Source organism: Pinus tabuliformis, chromosome 3_2 (genome assembly GCF_031772625.1).
Source record: "Pinus tabuliformis cultivar Carrire ecotype Pingquan chromosome 3_2, CPIR1, whole genome shotgun sequence".
In the NCBI taxonomy this organism is placed as follows: Eukaryota; Viridiplantae; Streptophyta; class Pinopsida; order Pinales; family Pinaceae; genus Pinus; species Pinus tabuliformis.
In genome coordinates this window covers 164,153,122-164,175,294 of record NC_142302.1, presented here as the reverse complement: position 1 = coordinate 164,175,294, position 22,173 = coordinate 164,153,122, and the positions used below count along the sequence as shown (strand labels likewise).

The 22,173-nt window shown below is 39.2% G+C and overlaps 1 protein-coding gene across 2 annotated transcripts in view; it reads left to right on the top strand.

Annotated features, from left to right (window-relative positions):
* The window catches only part of TPR8 (Tetratricopeptide repeat (TPR)-like superfamily protein), a 386,981-nt gene that overhangs the window by 45,232 nt on the left and 319,576 nt on the right, over window positions 1–22,173 (top strand). For both annotated transcript variants that reach the window (XM_089416017.1, XM_089416016.1), the window contains exon 2: window positions 19,023–19,282. In XM_089416017.1, coding sequence (XP_089272143.1) covers window positions 19,023–19,282 — 260 coding nt within the window. The remainder of the gene's footprint in view (window positions 1–19,022; window positions 19,283–22,173) is intronic.

Genomic DNA, 22,173 nt, shown 5'->3' with positions numbered 1-22,173 from the left:
CCATACCGCTGTCTATGATCTCAACAACAAAATTTTCCTTTTCAGGATTCAACACAAGGTATTCTTGGTCATCATGATCTGAATGTTGATCTGAAATAGTTGACTTGACTGCATCACATGAATCTTGACTACCCTGCACGCTGTCTTCTTCTGTGGACAGATCTGAAACAACACTTGCTCTTTCCTCATTTTCAACCATATGGAAATCTTCAGCCTGCTGATCTTGACAAATATCCTCTAAGATTTCTGTGTGCTGTTGAAATGGATTCTCATACAGAGCCTCCATAATCTCAACGTCCATAAAATTATCATCTTCATAATATTTTTCAAGGCTTTCAATAAAACTATAGGCATGCTTGCAACAGTCTTGAACTAAATTTAATGATGGATAAGAGTCCTTATATCTTTCAATGAACAAGGCATGAAAATCCTTTAAACAGTAAATACAAGCAGGCGGCAATTTTTCATACCATGATTGGGCTCTACCTTCCAGAGTGGCCATGAATATCTTCATCAAGCAATCTTCAGGAAAATCAACCTTCAACTTGCGAATATGCATGTGAAATCTAACTAGATGTAAAGCAGCATCCTTCTTACCATCATCATTAAATGTAGGCAGATTCCTTGACCAATCTACCTTTGGAATTTTATTTGGAAAACCAGGGATGTGGTCTCGGCTCAAGGGAGCATATCTTCTTGTGATTCGGTCCATCTTGAAAATCTCACAGCTACTGATCTCTCTGCAGTGAAGTCACCATGAAGCATTAATCTCTAGAGTTTTCAGTGAAGGATTCGCCAGTGAATAATTTCAGCCTTGTCAGTGTCTGATCGTTGTTCACCATCAACAATCAGATCTGAACTTGATACATGTACTGGGGTGAAATGCAAATGAAGTGCTGTATTCACAAGCTCACGGAGATGGACTGAAGCAGCGTTTATCTACTTCCGCTTATGCAAAGCAAAAGCGTTTCGAAAGCTACCTGGCATAACTTCAGGCTCCGTCTAAGACTTATGAGACAAACACATCAACCCACAAACAAGTTTGTTCTCCCCAGTATGGTCGCCAATATGTTAGCGCTTGAAATTTCACCTCAGGCTGAGAAAGGTAAACCTCAAGGCAACATCAAACCACTTAGCCTCGTAGCTAGCCCTACGGGGCAGGAGAGGGCTCTCTCCGGTCTATCTCAGTGAAGATCTTCAATGGGCGAGATGACCAATAGGAAAACACTGATTTTAAGCTAGTAAACTGATCAAGAGGTTTGATTTGGGATTTTTAGGTTTTTGGTGGAAAATCGGGGAAAGACAATTTTGGGTGCGGGGATTGGACACAGTTTTTGCAGGGGGTTCTTTGGGGCGAGGTAGGAAACAGTATTGATGCCTTTGATAGAGATGGATGGATGAGAATGACTGGTGAGGAGCTAAGGAGAGCAAGCAATAACCTTGAATTCCCCTTAAACAGTTGAAAACATTGATATTAAGCAAACTTAAAAGCAGAGCATGACAGTCATGAATTCTACTTTAACACTTCATTTGCCTAATGTGCAGAAGGAAAAGAAAGGAAATGATTCACATAACACACTTATAAGTAGATAGAGAAACACACCATCAATACATGTAACCACAAGAATCCCAAAAAGGACTGCAAAACCCTGGTCTTCCTTAGCCAAAAATTGCAGAGATACAGTGAATAATACAATGATAGCTTCTCCCTCAAGAGTCCAACCATGAAAATGAGCAAGAGAGTACATAATATAGATCATCTAACATCTTTCCCTGCCTCTAGGGGTCGAGCTCACTATCCTAGGAGCTGTTTCAACCAATTCTAAACTAAGCACTGAAAACTAGGCAGTCAAAACAACTTGCCTCTATAAACTAGGAAACCAATTCATTCATTTAATTTTCACCTATCTCATGAATGAATCTTCTAGAAGAGATACATAAGTGTAAAAGTGTCATAAAATTACATTATTTACATCAAGGAGGATGACAATCCACTCCAAAAAGTCAAACATGGTCAAAACTGCGTTTTGCTGAGCTGTACACTGAAATTTTGAGAAATTTGCCTGATAGGTCGCGCGCCATTCCCTGACGGGTCGCGCGCCTTTGAGGGCACTTTTGGGGCACTTCCAGGTGTCCAAATGGGGCAAGAGTAGGCTTGTTGGAAAGGTCTGTGAGTCTACTTTCCAACCCAACTGGAATTTCTGAATTTGGTGGTCATTTGCCCCTCCAAAATTGCAATCTCCCAAGACTGCTTTCTGTGTCTCAAAAATGTGGCAGAAAGTCATTTTTTGACTTTCTGGAGGCCCAAAACTTCATAAAATCTCTTGGCAATGGATGAGCATGTGTAACTTTTCATGACAAATCTGGAAATGCCGAGTTTTTGCAAAATAGAGTTGCCAAGTGAAAGGGTCGCGCGGGGGGTGAGACCCGTTAAAAGGGCAAAACCTGTAAATTTCCTGAAAAAACCAAAATTGACCCAAAACGCTCAAAATTTCTTGGGATTTGTGCTGTGACTGAGCTATTTAGTGCCTTGCTCCTTCAAGGAAGCCTCGGCCAAGATGTGGAGGGGATCGGGCCTTTTTCTCCTTTTTTGTGCTTTGGCCAACCGCCTTTGAAGCACCTTCATCTTCGCCTTGCACACGTGCATCCGCGCCCAATAATGGTTCTTCATGTTTCTCAACAATTTCTTATCTTGGTTGGCCTTAGCCAACAACCTCTCCAAGTGAGCATTGAGCCGGATAAGCATGGACTCTTGCTTAGCGGGCAATAGATCACCGGGTCTTCTTCTATTCAAGATGCGGTCTCCACGAATCCTCCACAACTCATCAAGAGCTTGCTCATCCTCCAACTGTTTGTTGCGCTGCTCTAGATATGAGATTGTCCATTGTGCCCCCTCTAATCTCCTCTGCAATGCATCATTTTCAGCTCTAAGGTGCTGAATGATCTCCTTTGACTCTTGGCTAGGAGAACTGACATCGAGATCAACAAGCTCTATATCTGGAACACCTGATGGCCCCTCATCAATCCTGGGCTGTTTGCCCCTCTCTGATACCTGTGCTACTGTCGGAGACGAGGCCCCTTCCACCTGGTGTGGAGATAACACTCGTGGTGCTGATGAAGGCGGCGAGACCCCTTCCACCTGCTGTGGAGAAAGTAGTCGCCTAGTTGCTGCAAATAAGGCCCTTTGGCCTCTCTGATAAGTGACCAATGGAGGAGAGCTGACATATCTGGTCTCAGGGATATCATGCTGCTGTGATGGTCCTCCTTCCTCATGAACAATCTCCGAATGTGGTGGTGGTGCTGTAAAGAAATCACGAGAGATGAACTCCTTCCATGAGATGCCCTGCTGAGCCAACTGATGTAAGACCACAAGCTGAATCAAACCATAATGGTAGAGGCTCCTATACTGCTGTGCCGGGCTCTTCCGCTGCATCACGGGCACCATCCTCTCAATATTTTGGCAGAAGAAAACAGGGATGTTCATCATCCGTACCCGTGTGAAATGCATCAATAAGCGAATATGGTACGAATATACCTGTGAAAATCTGCCCTCACAGGTAAAATAGAGCATGATAAGCCTCATCATGGGAGCATACTCACTCCTGAGAAATCTGAAGGGAAACACACCTGTCAAGTGTCTCATGAATGCGGGTCTAACGAAAGGCTCAAACTGAACACTGTCCAACACCTTGCGCTTATTCCATACCTCTCCGACATTAGGTATCCCTGTGGCCTGTGCAATCACCTCGGGTGTCAATGTAAAGTCCACCCCGGCAAGGTTGACATGTCCATCATGCAAATGTAAAACAAATAGGCGAGCCAACTCTCTGTGATGCTGAATCCGAGAGATCCTCTCGCAAAACTCATAACAAGACATATACCGGAAACATGAGACTGCCATAGGACAAGCCTGTAAATCTGTCAAAGAAGTGGGCTCCTCTCTCCTATGATGACCACCCTTTCCACCCTTATGAGGCCTCCTCTGTACCTCAAACTCTGAAGCTGATGCCTGGTCATCACTTTGCTCGTAATTGGTTTCGGTTTCTGACATTGTTTAAGGAGCAAAGTGGCTGAAATGTACTGCTGTTTCTGCTTGGTAAAATGCTGATTAAAATGCTGTTTCAAGGGGACAAGGAGCACGAGGGGAATGTTAGGGGAGGGACACTTTAAAGGTTAAATGGGAATAAATATATAAAACAGGGATTTTGGGAAAAATCATTGCATATACACCATTATACAAACTTATTAACATGGATATTATTAGAGGTAGGGTTAGGGTTTGATTTTTACTTGTTAGGGAAGAGGGGTAGTGTTTAGGGCTTTTCACTAATTTTGCAAGGGAAATTTACATGGAATGTCAAGGAAAAAGAAATGGGAATGGGGACAAACTGATTACAAGGGAATACCTTAAAACAGCATAAAACTCTAGCCACTTTTACAATTTCAAACTACAGCAACATGGAGCTTTTCTCTTGCACATGGAGATCTTTGAAAATGTACTCATGATTTCTTTTAACCATAACAAGCAACAAATTTTTAAGCTTGAGGGCCTACCTCACACAATCCGGCGATTTTGTGGATCCTGGGTGAAATTTGCAGGCGGTTTTATAAGGAGGGCGCTGACGGGTCGCGCGCCTCACCCAACGGGTCGCGCGCCTGACGGGTCATGCCCATTATAAATTTGCACTGTCGGAGGGCGCTCAACGGGTCGCGCGCCTTTGACTGGTCGCGCGCCTGGTCTGACGGGTCGCGCGCCTGTCCAGCTCAAAAAATTCGTCCAATCTCTCGCCCAATCTCTCTTGCAAGTGACTTAGATGCACAATGAGGCTCGATGGAGGGAGATTGGGCTTTTATAACCTTGATTTGAATTAATTTCATGCCCAAACCCACTTTATAATGTTTTTCTTTGACACTTTATAAACTTGATGTTTTTGGTTTCCTTTTATCCTGAAATTGACTAATTTGATGCTTTTGCTCGATACTTTTTGCAGGGATAACATCTGAGGGATCTTGGCAAGGGAGCCAGGGTTACATGCTGTCCTTTGAAGCCTTTTGAAATTTTACCATGTTTTACAAAAATTTTGAAAAATGACCTTGGCTTTAAAAACAGGGTTTTTAAATCCAAGGTGAAAATTAACTGTACAAGATAGAATCTTTTGAAAAAACACTTTAAAAATCATCCCTCTGGCTTGCTGGGTACTTATTGACCTTCAGAGAGATGACCTTGAAGACAATCTTGACCAAAACCCTAGACCTAGAATTTGACTTCAAGACAAGACAGTAAGCTTGAAAGAGTCTAAGGACTGAAACAACCTTGATCCAACAATGCCAAGAGGAGGACAAAGGCACCAGCTCCTCCATCAGGGTTATGGCATGCCTAATGGAATGCAAAAATGACACTGATGAGACACCTACTTATGCAAATGCAAAGAGTTTTGATCGCTGATGGAGGGCTACTAGACCGACTCTAACACTGCCTACCGGTCTTGCTTCTCCTGGTTGTCCTTCTTCTTGAGAGGACACTCCGTGTTGTAGTGACCAAACTTACCACATCTAAAGCACTTGACCTTAGACCGGTCTTTCTTTTTCTTCTACTACTCCCCCTGCCCCTGGCTGACACCCTTAGATGCGAGGGTCACATTCTCCTCTTCCTTCACACCCTTCGATTCGCTACTACTGTTGCCACTATGGAGTTCTTTAGAAGAGCTCGCCTCAACTCCTCTCGCTGCAAGTCAGACCACAACCTGCCCCAATCTAGTAGCTTGTTTCAGCCCATTATACTTTGGACAAAGACTTGCCAATCCTCGAGACATTGTTTAGTCCCAACCACACTAGCTTTGTTGGTTGAGGTTCTTCCCGAACAACTGCAAGCTGATCTCGAACCTCCTGAATCCTAGTGAGGAAGGGATCTATGCCTTCCCCTTTCTGCATCCTGATGCATCTCAACTTTTCTTCCAGAAACATCTTCCGTTGCTCGGAAGTACCCTGATATAGCTGGGCGAGAGCATCCCACATCTGTTTGGTAGTATCCTTGCTAGATATATGCGAGACTATATGGTCCCAGACTCCATCTAGGATCAACTGCTTCGCCTTCACCATTTCCCTCTGGGATTTCTTCCGCTGATCCGCATCCTGGGGAACTGCCACAACATTGTCTATGTAGAGCTTCAGGCCATATTCATCTAACAGGAAGGACATCCTGGCCTTCCAGATGACATAGTTAGAGGAACCCTCCAACCTATCCTAATCTCTAAGCCCTGCTGCGACAATCTTTGAATCTGTTGAAAACTCCCTCTTTCCCTGTGCTTGGCCGCTGGTTTTGCTATACGCACTCCCTTTTGGAGTGAGAAAATCTGCACTCAGCTATTGCCAATCAATGTTTTAAAACTCCGACTTCGACTCCAACTCGGTATCAACTCGGCCGGCTCGATTTCAATGACTCAGTCATTGCAAAAAATACATTAAATATTTATTTTTTATAAAAACACATAATTTTAAAGATTTTCATGCATGTTTCCAAACAAACAACATTAGAATATAGATAGAAGATAGCATATGATAAAAGTAGGCTCATGAATATATCCATTATATCAAAATGGTACCCAGTGCACTGTCCAACATATGCATGATGATGATATAGAGATCAAAACAAAAACACATAACCAAGGAGGCTAGAAATGGCCTCTACAACAAAAGTCTATGACCAGTACTATTGGCTACTGCTAGAGTTGCCAACATCATCTGGCTCAGTGTTACTTGGGAGCGGGAGCGGGAGCGAAAACGGGAGCGGGAGAGACATTTTCAGAAGCTCTCGGTGTGGGAGCAAATCCCGGAAGAGTTCGACAACCAATGTCACTAACATCAAGGTACATAGAGGGATTGGTGTTCTTGATTAAATACGAGTTCCATACCCTAATACATGACAAAATTCAATGGAAACATTGCAATCCCCCAATCCTGAAATCGTGAAAAACTGATAGGTCTGCTGGATTTTGAATGAAATCTCAAATTCTACTTTGTCCATATGAAATCCAATGAGGCCATAACCACTCTCAAACATCCTGAGTCATTTCATGGTAATGTTAAAAATTTAAGTAAAAGTGAATGTCACTTTTACTTTAAGAATTTAACATTACCATGAATAACATATCAATACTAGGGATCAGAGTCAGACAGGGAAACCCATGAATTAGACAAGGAATCCTAGGGAGTCCCTAAAAATGAAATTTCAAAAAAAAATGTTGCTGAAGTGACTTGATCGACCGCTGCTACCGAGTCGGCCGAGTTGGCTCGGACTCGGCCGAGCCGGCCGGGTGGTTACTGAGCCGGCCGAGTCGTTAGCCAACTCGGCCGGGGGGTTACTGAGCCGGCCGAGTCGTTAGCCAACTCGGTCGGCCGGTCTGGGTCAAAGGCCGAGTCGACCTGGTTGGGCTATGACTCGGACCAACTCGGCCGAATCGGAGTCGAAACGACCAGTTTTTAAAACAGTGCTACCAATCCGCTGCTGGAAAATCAAACTTCTGAGAGTCGAAGTTCCCTGAGAGAAAATTTCCCTCTGTGTGCTTTCCTCTTACCCCGATGCTGATTCTGCTGTTGTAAAACCCTCTGCGTCCAACCAAGGAATTTGCTCAGCGAAAAACTGAGCTACTGCTGCTCCCTCTCACTATTGGAATAAGTATCCTGAGCAACTCGACTTTTCTGCAGACCTACAACTGAAAATTGAATTGCTGCCCCAACAAGTCGGCCTGCCTGTCAAAGGATTGCGTAGCCTCTAGGAATTTCGGCCTGTTGTTCCCACTGAACAGTGAAATCCCCTTCTCCGCTTCTGAGCTTCCCGACTGATCACTCATGCTCTGATACCATATGAAAATTTCATCTATCACAACAACTGGAAATTATTTCCTAATTGTTAATTTATTTAACAATTTATTTGCAGTTTGCTACGACAAATACCAAATAATTCACACTGTAGTTTTCACAAACAAATATTGTGGAAGAAAAATAGTGCTGGAATTTGAGAAAATGTAGCGCACATAACAATAAGACAATGTTATTTTTGGACCATTGTCCCTGGAAAAACCCAACTTGGGAACATTGGTGCAACAGCTGAGGGTTTTTATTATTATGCAGTAGTGAGAAATTCTAAGTACAATAATTTGGATGCTGAAATCTGGCAACCTTGCAGAGAAAATAATGGCAAAAGTACTAGAGGGAAATTACACTCACTCTGGGCAAATCCAGCACTGGGCTGCCTTTGAAAAGCAAGCCGTCCAACTGGGTCTGCTTAGGCTCTGTGTCAACCTGATGCTGCTTGTCGCAACTACTGCCTGAACTAACTGCTAGTCTAACAGTCTTGCCTGCCGCTGACTAGGAAAACGTCTCTCCGACACTTTGGAACCTCTGGCCGGCCTCTGGAACTGAAAACATCTTCCTTCCCAGCAAATTGAACTGCCTTCTTGAGGCTCTGCACTGTCTCTGTGCAACCTCCTGGAGAAATCTCGACCTCTTTGCAAATGCATTCACTGGATCTGGAAAACTTCCTCTAGCCTCACTGTCCTTGCCCCTCACTTTCTCTTCTTCCTCCTGAAGCTCGAACTCTCCATCCACTGACTGTTGCTACTTTGGAAAATCGAATTCTCCAAGTGTCGTTGATGTATTCTCCATCTATCCATCGACTTCTTCTTATAATCCTCTGTTGGAGCACCAACAACCAAGATTAAAATTTAATCAAGGGCTAGGATCATCTTGAAGTCGATCCGTGTGAGTTTCTAGACTATTCTCACCTTCAATTTATTTATCTTGATTAATGAACTAGTTTTCCTAAGTTTAGACTTAGTAAACATTAAAAAATAGGTTAATAATCTAATTAAGTCATCTCTAGGTGGAATTTCTAGAAACGATTTCTGGGTTTTCGAGATCTCATGCATTCTAGCCTCTCCACCAAATTTCATGGCTAGAACACATCCGATGCTACAAAAACTAACAAATTTGGGGCAAATGCAGGGAAATTTAGAACAAATGGAGGGAAATTTGCAATACAAGCGAAATTTGGAGCAAATGAAGGGAAACTTGTGAGCTATTCAAAATTAAAATTAGGAGGGAAAAGCCCCAAAGGAAATCTATAAAATTGAGGGAGGAGATTCATTTTGATCGTCATGGATTGTTGATATTTTTGATTTTTGGGTTGAGGCTCTTGGAGGGTTTTAAGACCCCTTTTTTTGGTTGGTTTTTGTGGTAAAAGATTCCACCCTAGCCAATCCACCTTTCTCTTTACTCTGTTTGGGTATAATTTCTAAGGCAACTTTCATATGTTCTGTGGCAACAAGGTTCTGAGGCAACAAGTCTGTGGCAGTGAGGGTTCTAGGGCTCTATCTGGTAGCGAATCATCCCTATGACCTTAATTGAAGTTGTGACCCATTCTCGAGGGGATTATCTAAGACAACACATGGATTTTGAGCCTCACTGGTGTCAGCGGTTCATCTTTATGACAATGAGGCCTTATAAGGCTAGATCTAAGGCAACAAAGGGTTTCTAAGGAAAAATCTTGGCAGTGAGGTTAAATTTGAAGAAATAAAGGTTTCTTGAGGCTAAATTTGAGGCCATGAGGTGTTGCTGAGACTTTTTCAGTGGCAACACATTAATCCTGAGGCATTTTCTGGATAGGGAAATAACCTTGAGACTCTACTTGTGGCAACAACCTATCTTGAGGTTGTTATTTATGACAGCACATCTCTTCTATGGCTTGGTTTGTGGTCGCAGGGTATGTTTGAGGCACTGTTGTGGCAACGAATCTCTTATCAAGCCTTGATTGTGGTAACAAGTACTAGTTAGCGGAATAGTACAACTGAGGCTGCAAATAAATAATTAGGGTTGTGAAGAACCTACAGGCTTTTATAAGTCTCCTATGATAACATAGATTGAGGTCTTGGTAGCAAAAATAAACAAAGTCCGCGAGGAATAGGAATAAACGACTAAGTGGGAATAAATCAACAAGATCAAATCCAAGGCAACTAAGTGACCAGGGGTGCCAAGAACATAATTGGTTGTAAAGTTAGATTAGTAGTATAGGGTCAGTAGGGCTTGCTGATGCAAATTAACATTAGGTGGTGAAACTACATTACAGTATGTTGTTGGAAGGATTATGGATTTGTAACCTGTTGTTGAATTGGCCTTATTTGTATGAATTGTTGGTGGAATCAACTTCTTGTTTACATTGTTGTGCATTCAATATTGTCTCTATTTACAAAATTGAAGAAAACCTGTGATGTTAGTTAGAATACAATTTTTTGTAAAGTTAGATTATTAGTATAGGGTCAGTAGGGCTTGCTGATGCAAATTAACATTAGGTGGTGAAACTACATTACAGTATGTTGTTGGAAGGATTATGGATTTGTAACCTGTTGTTGAATTGGCCTTATTTGTATGAATTGTTGGTGGAATCAACTTCTTGTTTACATTGTTGTGCATTCAATATTGTCTCTATTTACAAAATTGAAGAAAACCTGTGATGCTAGTTAAAATACAATTTTTTCATGTGCTCCTTTCAACCCTGTTGACCACTACCGGTCAACTACCCATAGCAGTACACCCCCTTTTCTTTGCAAAAAGGATAGCGCTTGATCGACATGTCCGTGCCATTCTGCAGTCATCGACAGCTTGATCAATTTATATTGTAAACCCAGTCTGCATGAAATTGTAAATAATCTTAGCAGATATGAGTCATGTCTATAAGTTGCCTAGGTGGACCTAATTTTCTAAGTGATAATCTACGTCCCGGAAGGTTTTTCGTCTCACCGATCCATGATCGGCAGAGTTTTCCTTCAGCCTAACCCCAAAGCCGGGATGGATTTTGTCATTAGAATTTTAGGAGAATCCTAGTGTGTTAATCTACTAGATTATAGTTGTGTCGCAGAACTGGGTGGTTTATGAGGGTCTATGTCAAATGGGTTTTCCCTTTTAAAATGTAAAGTTGTAAAAGTCTTGATGTAAAGTGTCTTGAGGGTTAGAAAATGTTTTAATCCCTTCATAAGTCCTAAGTCGTAGGTCCTAGGTGATTTTTCCAAAGGCTAAGTTCGAGGATCCATTTAAAAATAAATTTAAAAATTAAAAAAATTAAAAAATATAATAAAATAAATAAATAAAGAAATAAAAATAAAAATAATAATAAAAAATTATAAAATAAAGCAAAAACCCTAAAAATAATAAAATAATAATATTTTGAGTAAATAAATGCAGAATTTCATTTTTTAATGAATTAACGGATTCGACGGATGAGATTAAGAGATGTCTTGATCCTCATCAACGGTCGAGACCATTTCGACATGGATCACTCGAACTAGCCGTTGGGATCTTTTCCTTTAAGTAGGGTGCTTGGGGTCATTTGAGGTCAGATAAGATCTGAGAGTCTAGTGCTGAAGAAGCTCTCTTGTAGTTCATTTTTTTTGTGCAATAAAGAAGACTTTGGGGTTAAAAATCTTGCTGGTGTTACTCTTCTGAAAATGTTGTAAGATTGTTCTATTTGTTCTACATAATTTTATTTTCAGCTATTAATGATAGCTTAATGAAGATTGATCTAGGCACAGGTATCTTGTCTGATCTTTGGGGTTTGAATGATAGTTTAGATTCTGAAATATATTGGCAGGTATCTCCATTTGATCGGGGTTTCACTATTGTTTTCTCCTTCTACGTTGATGGTTGATTTTAAGCTGTGCAGGAAATCCTTTTTTCAGATTACCGGGCGTTAGGGGAAGTTCTCGGCTGAACCAGCCAACTCCCGGGTTGTGTTTTCTGAAAGAGCCCAGCCAGTTCTTAATCCCGGGCTTATCATTCGAAATATATTTTTATGAATGCATGCAGGGTTTTCTGAAGCGTTTTATATTAAAATTAAATTCTGATAATATTACTGTGATTATTGCTAAATCTGGCTGTTCTAGAGCTGTGAATTTTTGTGATTTTAGGTTAGTTTTGAAGGGTTTTACTTTAAAATTTTGCATATATCTGCCGGGCTTTTGTTTTCTATTTGGCAGGTTACAGGCCTGAGATAAGATTTGGAGGAAAAATCAAGTTCTGCAGGGTTATCATTTTGCCATCCAGGGTTTTGCAGATCTGAAAATTTTTTCACATCAATTCCAATCGTTGCAAAATTTTTCTACAGTCATTTCAGCTCCATCTGGGCTCTATTCACCCCACGCGCTTCAACGCACCTTTGCAGTCGCTACACCAACCTGCACAGCAAAGCCGTTTAAAATTTGTTAACCTGCCCATCAGCCTTTTGTTGGTCCCAAATTGCACATTCGTTATAGCTCCAAGCTGCAGAGAATAAAGCGTTTCTTTTTGGGGGATACACGTTGTCCAGGTGGTATTTTTCATGTTGAAAATTTGCATGCTCACTCAGGCGTCATCCTAAATAGCCTGCAAACCCCACGCTTATCCCTACGTCTCTCTGCATTTGCGTTCTTCTCGGATCACCATTAAAATTCTCCCCAGACTCCTCAGACAAAGAAGAACGTGATTATTCTACTGACCTTCACTGCGTCCAGCGTGCGTTGGGAATTTTTACGTGGGAGTTTTAGGTGTGAAAGAGATCAACAAAACCCTTTTCAGCGCATTTGACATTCGGTCTAGGTAATAACCCGCAGAGGTATGCTGTCTTCGTTCACGGGCCAGGTAACATCTTTCATAAGCCTGCGTTTTCTTTGTTTTTAGCTGCAGTCTCCTCCTGAGACATAGCCAGTGCTCTCGAATTTTTTTTAAACGCGTTAGACTTCTTTTTGTTGGCCCAGGCAGCTAGATTCAGATTGTTTAATTTTTGTTTTATCATATGCGTAGTTATGTCTTAGTATTTTTTTCTTTTTTTTATTTATTTAGGGTTTAGTCATAGCTTAAACTTTATCGTTTTTTTTTTTAGATTTTAGTTTCATTTTAAAAAGTTTCCTGATTTTTTATTAAATATAAAATCAAATAAAAAGTGGAAAAAGAAATAATAAAAGTTTTAATTTTTGTTAGTTTAGTTCTATTAATTTTTTAAAGTTTAGATTTTAGTTTTTTAAATTTACTTTAAAAAAAAAATCATAAAAATTTCAAAATATTTAAAATCATAAAAATTTTCTTTTAAAGTGTAGAACTGGATTTTATTTTTTAAAGCTTTAAATTTTTTGCCAATATTTGAAAAAGCATAAAAAGCATCGTGGGAATTTTTGCCAGATTCAGTTGTTTTTCTCAGGAAATTATCATGTTATATTTTTTATGCTGAGATTTAAATTTTCAAGTCTGAATACGAATGTAATATCTGGTTAATGATTCATGATTTGAGTGGTTGTGTAAAGCATTCATCTCTTCAAAATTTTCAATTGCTGGATATCGTTATTAAGCTTTGGCCATCATAAGAACTCTGTGGTTTTACTGGATATTTAGCATCGTTCAAGATATTTGATGACAAATGATTGCTGTTCATGGTCTATATTTCTATATCATCTAACAAGTAATCGTTTAAATATCAATCTCTTAAGGCACTGGTCCGCTAAATTAATAAAATCATTTTAGTGCTTCGTGTCTCCCAAAACAACTGGTCGACAGTTGGTCACCCTTTTTTCTGTAGGGTCTACCCCCCTTAGCCACGGGAGACAGGCTTAAACGGAGAGATCGGGGATCAGAGTGACAGCCCCCGGTCTGAGCGTTGTCGTGTCAATCTGTGCGACAACAGAGTGCAATGGTAATGGGTAGAGAGCATTTAGTTGACATACCATAAGAGCGATAGAGAGCTAGTGCAATGGCAATGGGTTGAGCGAGAATCCCAAAGCATCGAAGTTAGAGTTCTGTAGCATAAATAGAGCGAGAGTATAGCGGTCAATGCATGAGGGTTGAGTGAGAGATCCTATCGCAAATTGAGAGACATCTTGATGCAAGAGTGAGACCTTGAGGCAGATGCGAGAGGGAGAGACCTGTGGCAGAATGTTGTAGCCGAGCGAGGCTTGGAAATTGACTGAGAGTGTGTGAGAAAATTGAAACAGAGAGACTTAATTGTCATCTGAAGCCTCAGATCACATTAACCATTCGAATCCTCATATCACATTAACCATTCGAATCATTAATAAAGAGATCAACCAATGCAGAATATATAGAGAAGGTTGCTAATCGAATAGGTGCCTTTGAACTAGGCCGACATAGATGAATGGAGGGAAATTTCCAATTTTGAATTTAACAGATTGAATTTAAATATATGTTTCCAAAAATCCCTTTTTAAAATTATTGACCCAAATAATTTGTTTGACCAATGCACTTTGACTAATATAGATTTGTCTAAGGGAATTTCTTCTTGGCTACCAAATTTAACCTGAGGATCATCAAAATACCAACATTTTAATATTAGTAATGCTACATGAGGATCACAAGAGACTCTATGCAACATTGACATGATTGTTTTGGTGGGTAACCTTGTATCCATATAATCGATGAATACCAAGAATGAATGATACAATTGAGTACATTTCAAATGAGGTGAGAACGTCCTATACATAAGCGCTAGACGTAGATGGCTTAGCCTTAACCTTAACAACTAGTCTCTTGTAATTTAATTCCCCATTAATGGTATGCAATAAATATCATACCCACTGATGCTGTGCATTGATTATCCCAATAAGGGTCATGACTCAAGTCAATATTAACAAACATAACGCTAACAACATCTGTTAGGCTTGACTTGGGGCCTGTTGGCCATTGGAGTGACACCTGATGATTATATGAAGACTCCATGCCCAAGGATGCTTCAGAGGACAATTGTACCATCAAATATCATCAGCAACAGAGTTTGTTAACTCTACTTCTATCTTCTCATCATCTTTTTTGTACTCAGATTCCACACCCTGTGGGGAATTGTAATAAGTGATACTAGTAATGATGAGTTTTTGAGTCTGTAACAGGCTTAGGATGTTGGGACTCAATCAACAAACGAGTACACCTTGGAGTGTTTTTTTATCTGGTTAATTATCCCTTCTTTTTCAGAGGCAGATAATTTTCTGGGTTTTTTCACTCATTTTTTACCCCAAAGCCGGGGTGACGGTTTGAAGGTTGAGCCCCTAACACATCTTAGTGTCTAGAGTCGATGTATATTACCATACTAGATCACACAAAAAATTTCGTGGAATTTGGCTAGGTCTAAGTAGGATTTTTTAATAATTAAAAATTTCCCACAAAACAAGATTTTTTAATTATTTTCTATGTAATGATGTAAATAAGTGGCCTTAGTAAATGTCTGGGGCGTGTGACTACTCGAAATTCATCCTTAGAGGCCCAACATTATCGTAAGACCCACTTTGAGGGTCAAAAAATGATTTATAGTCCCTCAAAAGTCGATTTTCTAATGTCAGTGGCAAAAATGAGGAAAAAATTAAAAAATTGAATAATTAGAAAAATTTAGAAATTTTTCCATAGTCAAAACAAGTCAAATTTTGACATGGAAAGTTAAAGGAATATCAAAGGTGACGTAGCAGCAATGTGGGGCCCACCAAAAAAAGCACAACTCAAAGTCAAAGTTCCAAATGCAAGTCAAAGGGAGTCAAAAGGGTCAATGTTGAGTTAAAGAAGCAACGTTGAAATATTACATATGGCTAAAGTTTAAATAATTTGATTTATTTCAACATGTTGGTGCACATTAAAGTTAGTGGGGGACAAGCAATGACATGGCAAACACGTTGGAAAATTAAGGCCAAGTCAACAGTCAAGCAGTCAAGGCTGCCACCTACAACAGTCAAGCAACCACTTGGAATTTGACTTGCTAGCATTGGGATCTTCACCCTTCCACTTGTCACTTGCACTCACATTGGGATTGGCTCCCATTTGCCTATTTAAATGAGCTTTGGTTTTCATATTTGTATCATATAATAAGCTATTGGGCTTTAGGAAACTCTGCCATTTTGTACTTGTATACTTTCTTAATACAATCAAGACTGTGGGGCTATCTGGCTAGTGTTCTCTTGGCGTTATGAGATGATATCCTTTCATGCTACTGTGATTGTGTTTAATTTATTTCTCATGTTGAATTAATATTAGTTTATGCTTGCCATCTTGCTTGGATTGATGTGTGCAAGTTATCTTACACATATCATTGATTTAGTGTAGTATTCCAGGGATAAGCTTGCCAATTCATTTTAGGAGGAATGCTTGGTTTATTTTATTCATTATATTGCTCTAATCTTGTGCAAACTAATATGTGTTCAAGTGTGTGGGAAAGATCTTTTGTATTGTGTGCAAGAATCTTTTTGGAAGTGGGAGAAATCTCAATTAGATCAACTCACGCCTAGAGTCACAACGATCCAAAATTCAACCATTTTTTCGCTCCAAGTTTTCAATCCAACGAAGAGCGAAAGGGAGTTTACTTAGTCTATAGATACTTGATCATCCATTTAAAATTCAAAATGCTTCTTTGATTCTAGTTCTTTCAAACTTATATCTCCTATTCAAGAGTCATTTTTAAAGTTAGGCAAGTATGGGGGTTCACTCCCATTACTTGAGCTAGTACTTTGTAAATTAAATTCTAAGTTTAATTTTGGTTTCTTTTTCCTAATTTTACACTGACAATTGGTATTTTTTTGTGTTTTGTAGCCCATAGCCATGAGCATTGGGCAGCAAGGAGCTTGAGGAGAAGCTTTGGAAAACTACTCACTCGTGTTTATGCAGGACCCTCTCACGCTAAAAGACTGATTTCTAGGGAGGCCATAAGCACTTGGGAGAGAGTTGCAAACTCATCGAGGCCGTGGGCCTTTTGAGCCTTGTGAATCTCTTTTGGAGAGTTTTTTCCATCTTCAAGTTTGTTGTTATTATCTTTTTTGGGGAGAGAGTCTAGATTTGTTAGAGTCTCATCTTTGTAAAGATCTCTCTCGTATTGTGGGCTGTCCTCTTAGAGACATTTTTACTCGCTTTAAGCGCTAATGAAAGGTAAAACAAATTGTTGGAGGGAGTTTGTGATTTTCCCCATGGCATCCCCCTTCCTCATTTAGAAGAGGGATTCTTGTGGATGGCCTAATCTTGCTTTTAGTTTTTCTTAGCTTTCTAGCTTTTAAATTTCATATTGTGCATGCTCAAAATCAACACATTTCACTCCACATGCAAATTTTTACTAATCTTGTATTTAAATTCCTAGATGCATACGCTCTCAACTTTTGCAAACTATTTCTCTTTGAAGCATTTGCATTTGCAACAGTTTAATTTGGGAAATTAACACAATTTGCACTTCATCTAGGCATTTTAGTATAGGAAGGCCCCAAGCCTCACTAAAATTTACCTCCAACTTAAGTTGGTTGAATAGACTTTTGGAGACCCTCTCCCTCTATTGACTCCTCATTATGAGATCCAAATATTTGGGCGAGGATGAGGTTTGAGGACTATAGTTCAATTGTAACTTTGCCTTAGCACTGCTTAATAAAATAAACCAAGAACTCATTCGATCACATTTGCTTTGTTTGCAGAGTTCTTAAATTTCTTGTTATCTTGATGGTTTAAAGACTCATGCAAATCTTATTTCAAGAGGCACTTTGGATGCAAGCATTGTAATTCCTTTTAATTTTGCAACAAGTTTAATTTTTCTTGTACTTGGAAATTGACTCATCTTGTGGTTTAATTGCATATTGTCATGAATGGTTGATTTCACTTTCAAGTACTGTTATTTTGGGTTGCAAACTTAATTGCATGTTGTCATCTTGGTCTCACATTTGAGTTATTTTTGTATCTTTTTGAGCAAGATAGTTTCCATGCTTCGATTTGTAGACTTATTCATCTTGAATGCATTTATAATATCTTGTGTTAACAATTTATTGTTTCACTTTTCAGGGTTATTTTGGCTTTCCATTTGAAAGCATTTCACTTCATTTTAAGCAAAATACAATTTCATTTCTTAAAGAGCAAATACTTGGAGGCACTGGTTGGTTATGTGTTTCATGTTTTTCTTATGATGGTTATTGCTCATATCAGTTTTTTGCTTATAAATCTTAAAGAGATAATCTATTTAACTCTTAACAATTCTCCTAGAAACTCACATTTTGTTTTTAACTTAACTTTTCATTAGGGACCACCCCCCTTAGCTAACCTAGGAGATAGCTCAAACAGAGAGAGTTGGGATTAGTTTGACAAGCCCTTCTCTTATTCCCCTGCCACCAACCACACCTTGTGGGGTTTAAGGCTTTTTTCACTGACTTGTAGGTAGGTGTAGGCGGCAAGGTCAACAGGGCCAAAGAAGCAAATGTACCAAAAGAAGACAATCCCCGATACCCCATGTTGGTCACTAAAGGGGTCGAATCATGTATTTTACCAAGTAAATATGTCATCCCAACATCCTCGGACCTCCCTTAATATACACTTGAGAAAGACTTTTTGAAACTTTATGCTTTCTTTGTTTTTGCTTTCCTTCATGCCTATTTTTAGATGAGGTTTCAATATTCTCATGACCTTCTGACATTTAAAGTTGCTAGATTTGCCCACTTGAAAGCCATGGTTAAAATTGTTAGTTTTGTTTGCTAATAGTAGCCTTTCCAGAAAGAATATTCTAGGCTTCCCTTTATCATCTTTAGTATTTTACTGTATTAGGTACTTTATATTTTCTTTATATTAAAATATCCTCAAGAGGTTTTCTTTTAAAAAATTGCCTCGTCTGTATTCTTACCTTTTAAAAGTCTCTGTAGTTTCAATCAAGAAATGTTTATTGGGATATATACTTAAAGAAAAGGGATAATTAAAAAGAATGGACTCTCTAGGGATGATAATTCTTCAGAACTGTTGGATATTTTAATACCAAATTGAAGGATCTCAAGGCAGCTAAACTGGAAGCATGCATGCACAATTAACAAGGGGGAGGGATAGAGTATATGAGGGTTAGAGTGTATTATTGTGATTTACACTTGGAATTGCATTCATGTTGATGTTGTTAATGCAACTAGCATTTTGTAAATAATAAAATAACAGTGATCTTGTTGTGCTACCTTTTCATTGAAATCCCTAATTTGAAATGATTGAATTTTTGTTTTTTGCTACAGTTGAACCTGCTCCAGGAGTTGACACTGAAGGTATTGAAGTTGCAACAGAGTGTCTCGTGGATGTTTTCAAGCTTGGCACAAGGTCTGGAGATGAGCAATTGCAACCTCATTTATTGATTGACCTTTTCAAGTCATCTGGATTGGATTCATGTAGAGAGCAAGAGTCAACAAATCCCTACCATGCAGTATCTTCTCTCACAACTCCATCTGAAAACATTTCTCCAAGGCCTATCAATAATGAAGAAACACCTATATCTGTGGTATGTTATCGACAATAATGTGGTACTTAGATTTGGAGTATGTCACATTTCTTGATTTTGGAAATAGAAGTTGGGAGACGACTTTTTTGGTGTCCATTTTTTAAAGGGAGACTTGTTTATTTATATGAATGTCTTATATATTTCTTGGTTACTGAAGCAAGATGACCAATTCAATAAATGGTGTGATACATTTGTATTAGGGAAATATCTCGCTTCTATGCTGCTTTCTCTCTTTTAGCTATTCTTGGTCTCAGGTTCAGTCTCAGAGTCAACTCGACTAAATAAAAAACATTTAAAAATTATAATTTAAGAAAAGTATATACTCGTGCACAACAATGTAATACAAACAAGAAACACCAAGCATTTAAGTTTGATAGCTTAAATTGCATGTAAAGGTCCAAATAGGCAAATTCACATGGAGCTACATAAACTACAAGTTTTGCGATAAGTGAAATTAAAGAGCTGAAAAAAGTAAGAGATATACTTGGAACAAAATACATAGACATTGAGGCTCTGAAGGATCTCTAAAGTCCAAAAACTGTAATCTAACAAGTGAATACAAAGCCATGAGTCATGACTTGTCTAGATCATCATCATAGGATGAATTCCCTGGAATGTCCTCTGTATCAGCTTCTGCAGATGCTATACTTTCCTCTTGAAGGGATACCCCTAAAGGTCCTACACCTGACTTAGTCGCCTCCAACAGGTTAAGAAGCTGCAAGTCTATTGAATGGAATATTTGGAAAAGCTAGTGGCTATCTCTCTGTGATCCAATCCAGGTTGGATCAATCTACGCCAATACTATGGGATCCCGCATAGAAGTGTTGGTCAGTTGGTTGTGTCTCGACTAAAGGTTGTAATTGCACCAAGACCAAATCTTCTAAGTTTTGCTGTTCAAATGGCTTCTTCTTCACGTGAATGTGCTCAAACACACTATAGTTGTTCTCACTCACAGAAATGCTCCATGTGTGGCTAAGGATCCGTCTTTCAGATCTTTGTAAATAAGGGCAATGGATTCCAAAGCAACAGCTATCATAAGGGCAATGGCTAAGAATTCACCTTGCAGACATTTGGAAATAAGGCCAACGGCTTCGAAATCAACAGTTTCCCAATAATTTCCGACTTTTTCCCCAAAATTGCCAAAATGTAACATTGATCTTTATTAAATGGTCAACTACAGTTATTGGTACCGAGTGATAAAATTATTAGTCAATCAATCAGTTGAATTATGGAAGTTAACGGAAAAGTTAGTCAGTTAGTCTAATTACGCCAATATGTTTAGTTATGTCAGTCTAATTAAATAAAAAAGTGTAGTTAACAAAAAGGGTCAGCTAGTTTGCTGTGAAATGAATTATGTTAATTTTGTCAGCGAGTGTAATTAACAAAAAGAAAATTGGGAGTTTTCGTTATAAAGAGGCTTTTAGGTGTTATAGTGGAAGGTTGTTTCGGGAAGAATTCTATTTCATGAGTACAGAATCAAGTGTTGCTAGTACAAATTATTATGGTTGTTTATTTAGTGTTGTTGCTGTTTTTAGTACTTTCAGCTTCCAGATTAAAAAAATAAAAAATTCAGTTTCCAGGTTTTGCGACATAACAGTGGTATCAGAGCCATTTTCTTGTCCTTGTTGGGGGAATCACCAACAATGGCAGAATTTCCTAAGATGCATAGAAGTTATGAGAGGAGCGGTGCACCTATTATTTCTCATTGACGAACATTCTGGATTGTGTGAATCTTATAATGAAGAATCTCTTCAAGGCATAAGTTGTTCAGAATATGTTCAACTTTGTGAAGAAGATCAAATGAGATGTCTCTTGGAGCTTGAAGCTTCAGTAGAGATGGCAGTTCATCTCGAGGACCAAAAGGATGAAGTCATAACATCTGTCCATAGATTGGATGCTCCAGAATTTGAATGCACTCCATCAGTATTGGCTTCTTTATCTGTTGGTCATGGTGTAGAGGATGCTGTTGAAAATTGGTAGCTTTAGTTGGTATTTTCATTGGCAAGAGCAAGGAGAAATTATATACTTTTATGTTGACCAAGTTGGCCTCATTTGCTCAAGTCGGCCCCACTTGTTGAAGGGTTTGACCTTGTTAGGGTCCTATGTCTAGGAATCTTAGTCATGCTAGTCTTGCTATCTATCTAAGGTCAAATTTGTAAATACTAGTCATAATGCCCTGACATGTAATAAGTGTCTTGGGTTTAAAACCAAATCAAAGTTGTTTCCCTTAAGTGCCTATGCTTGAAAGTGTTCGAAAAATCAATTACCTTCAGCGCTGCGTTTCTGGCTTTTGCACCGCGATGGTCCCTTTTAAATTCTCCATCAACAGTGGTGAAATTGCAAGTTCTGTAGGGTTTTGCTTGAGGATGTCTGCATTGTTTAAACTTTTTGTGTAATTGCTTGTTGTCTCGTAAGGTATCATCAGAGGCTTTTAATATCATAACACCTCCATTATTACACAAAACCAATTGCTCATAACCCTAAAATTATTCACTATTGCAAAAGAAAGATCATGTCAACTCCAGAAGACAAGAAGCACAAGGGAGGTGCCATTGTGCGATTTGGGCCACAAGATGTCATGGTCATCAACGCAGATTCAGCCATTAGAATGGCTTTTTGAACGAGTGGGGTGTATGAGGTTTTGTGAAAGGATTCAAGGATATCATCTACAATTGACAAAGGAGTTTGCTAGGAGTTTTGATGTTTTGCAAGCAAAGGTGGGAACACTAACTTTCCAGTGTCTGCTTGAAGTGGCTGTACTAAATTAAGAGCCATTACTGAACTGTGAAACTATAAAGATTGCTAAAACTGTCTGAAATGGTATTAATAGATTTGACGAAGTACTTACCTGATCTGCTACGGCTGTTGCGATGAGGATGCTGCAGAACTTC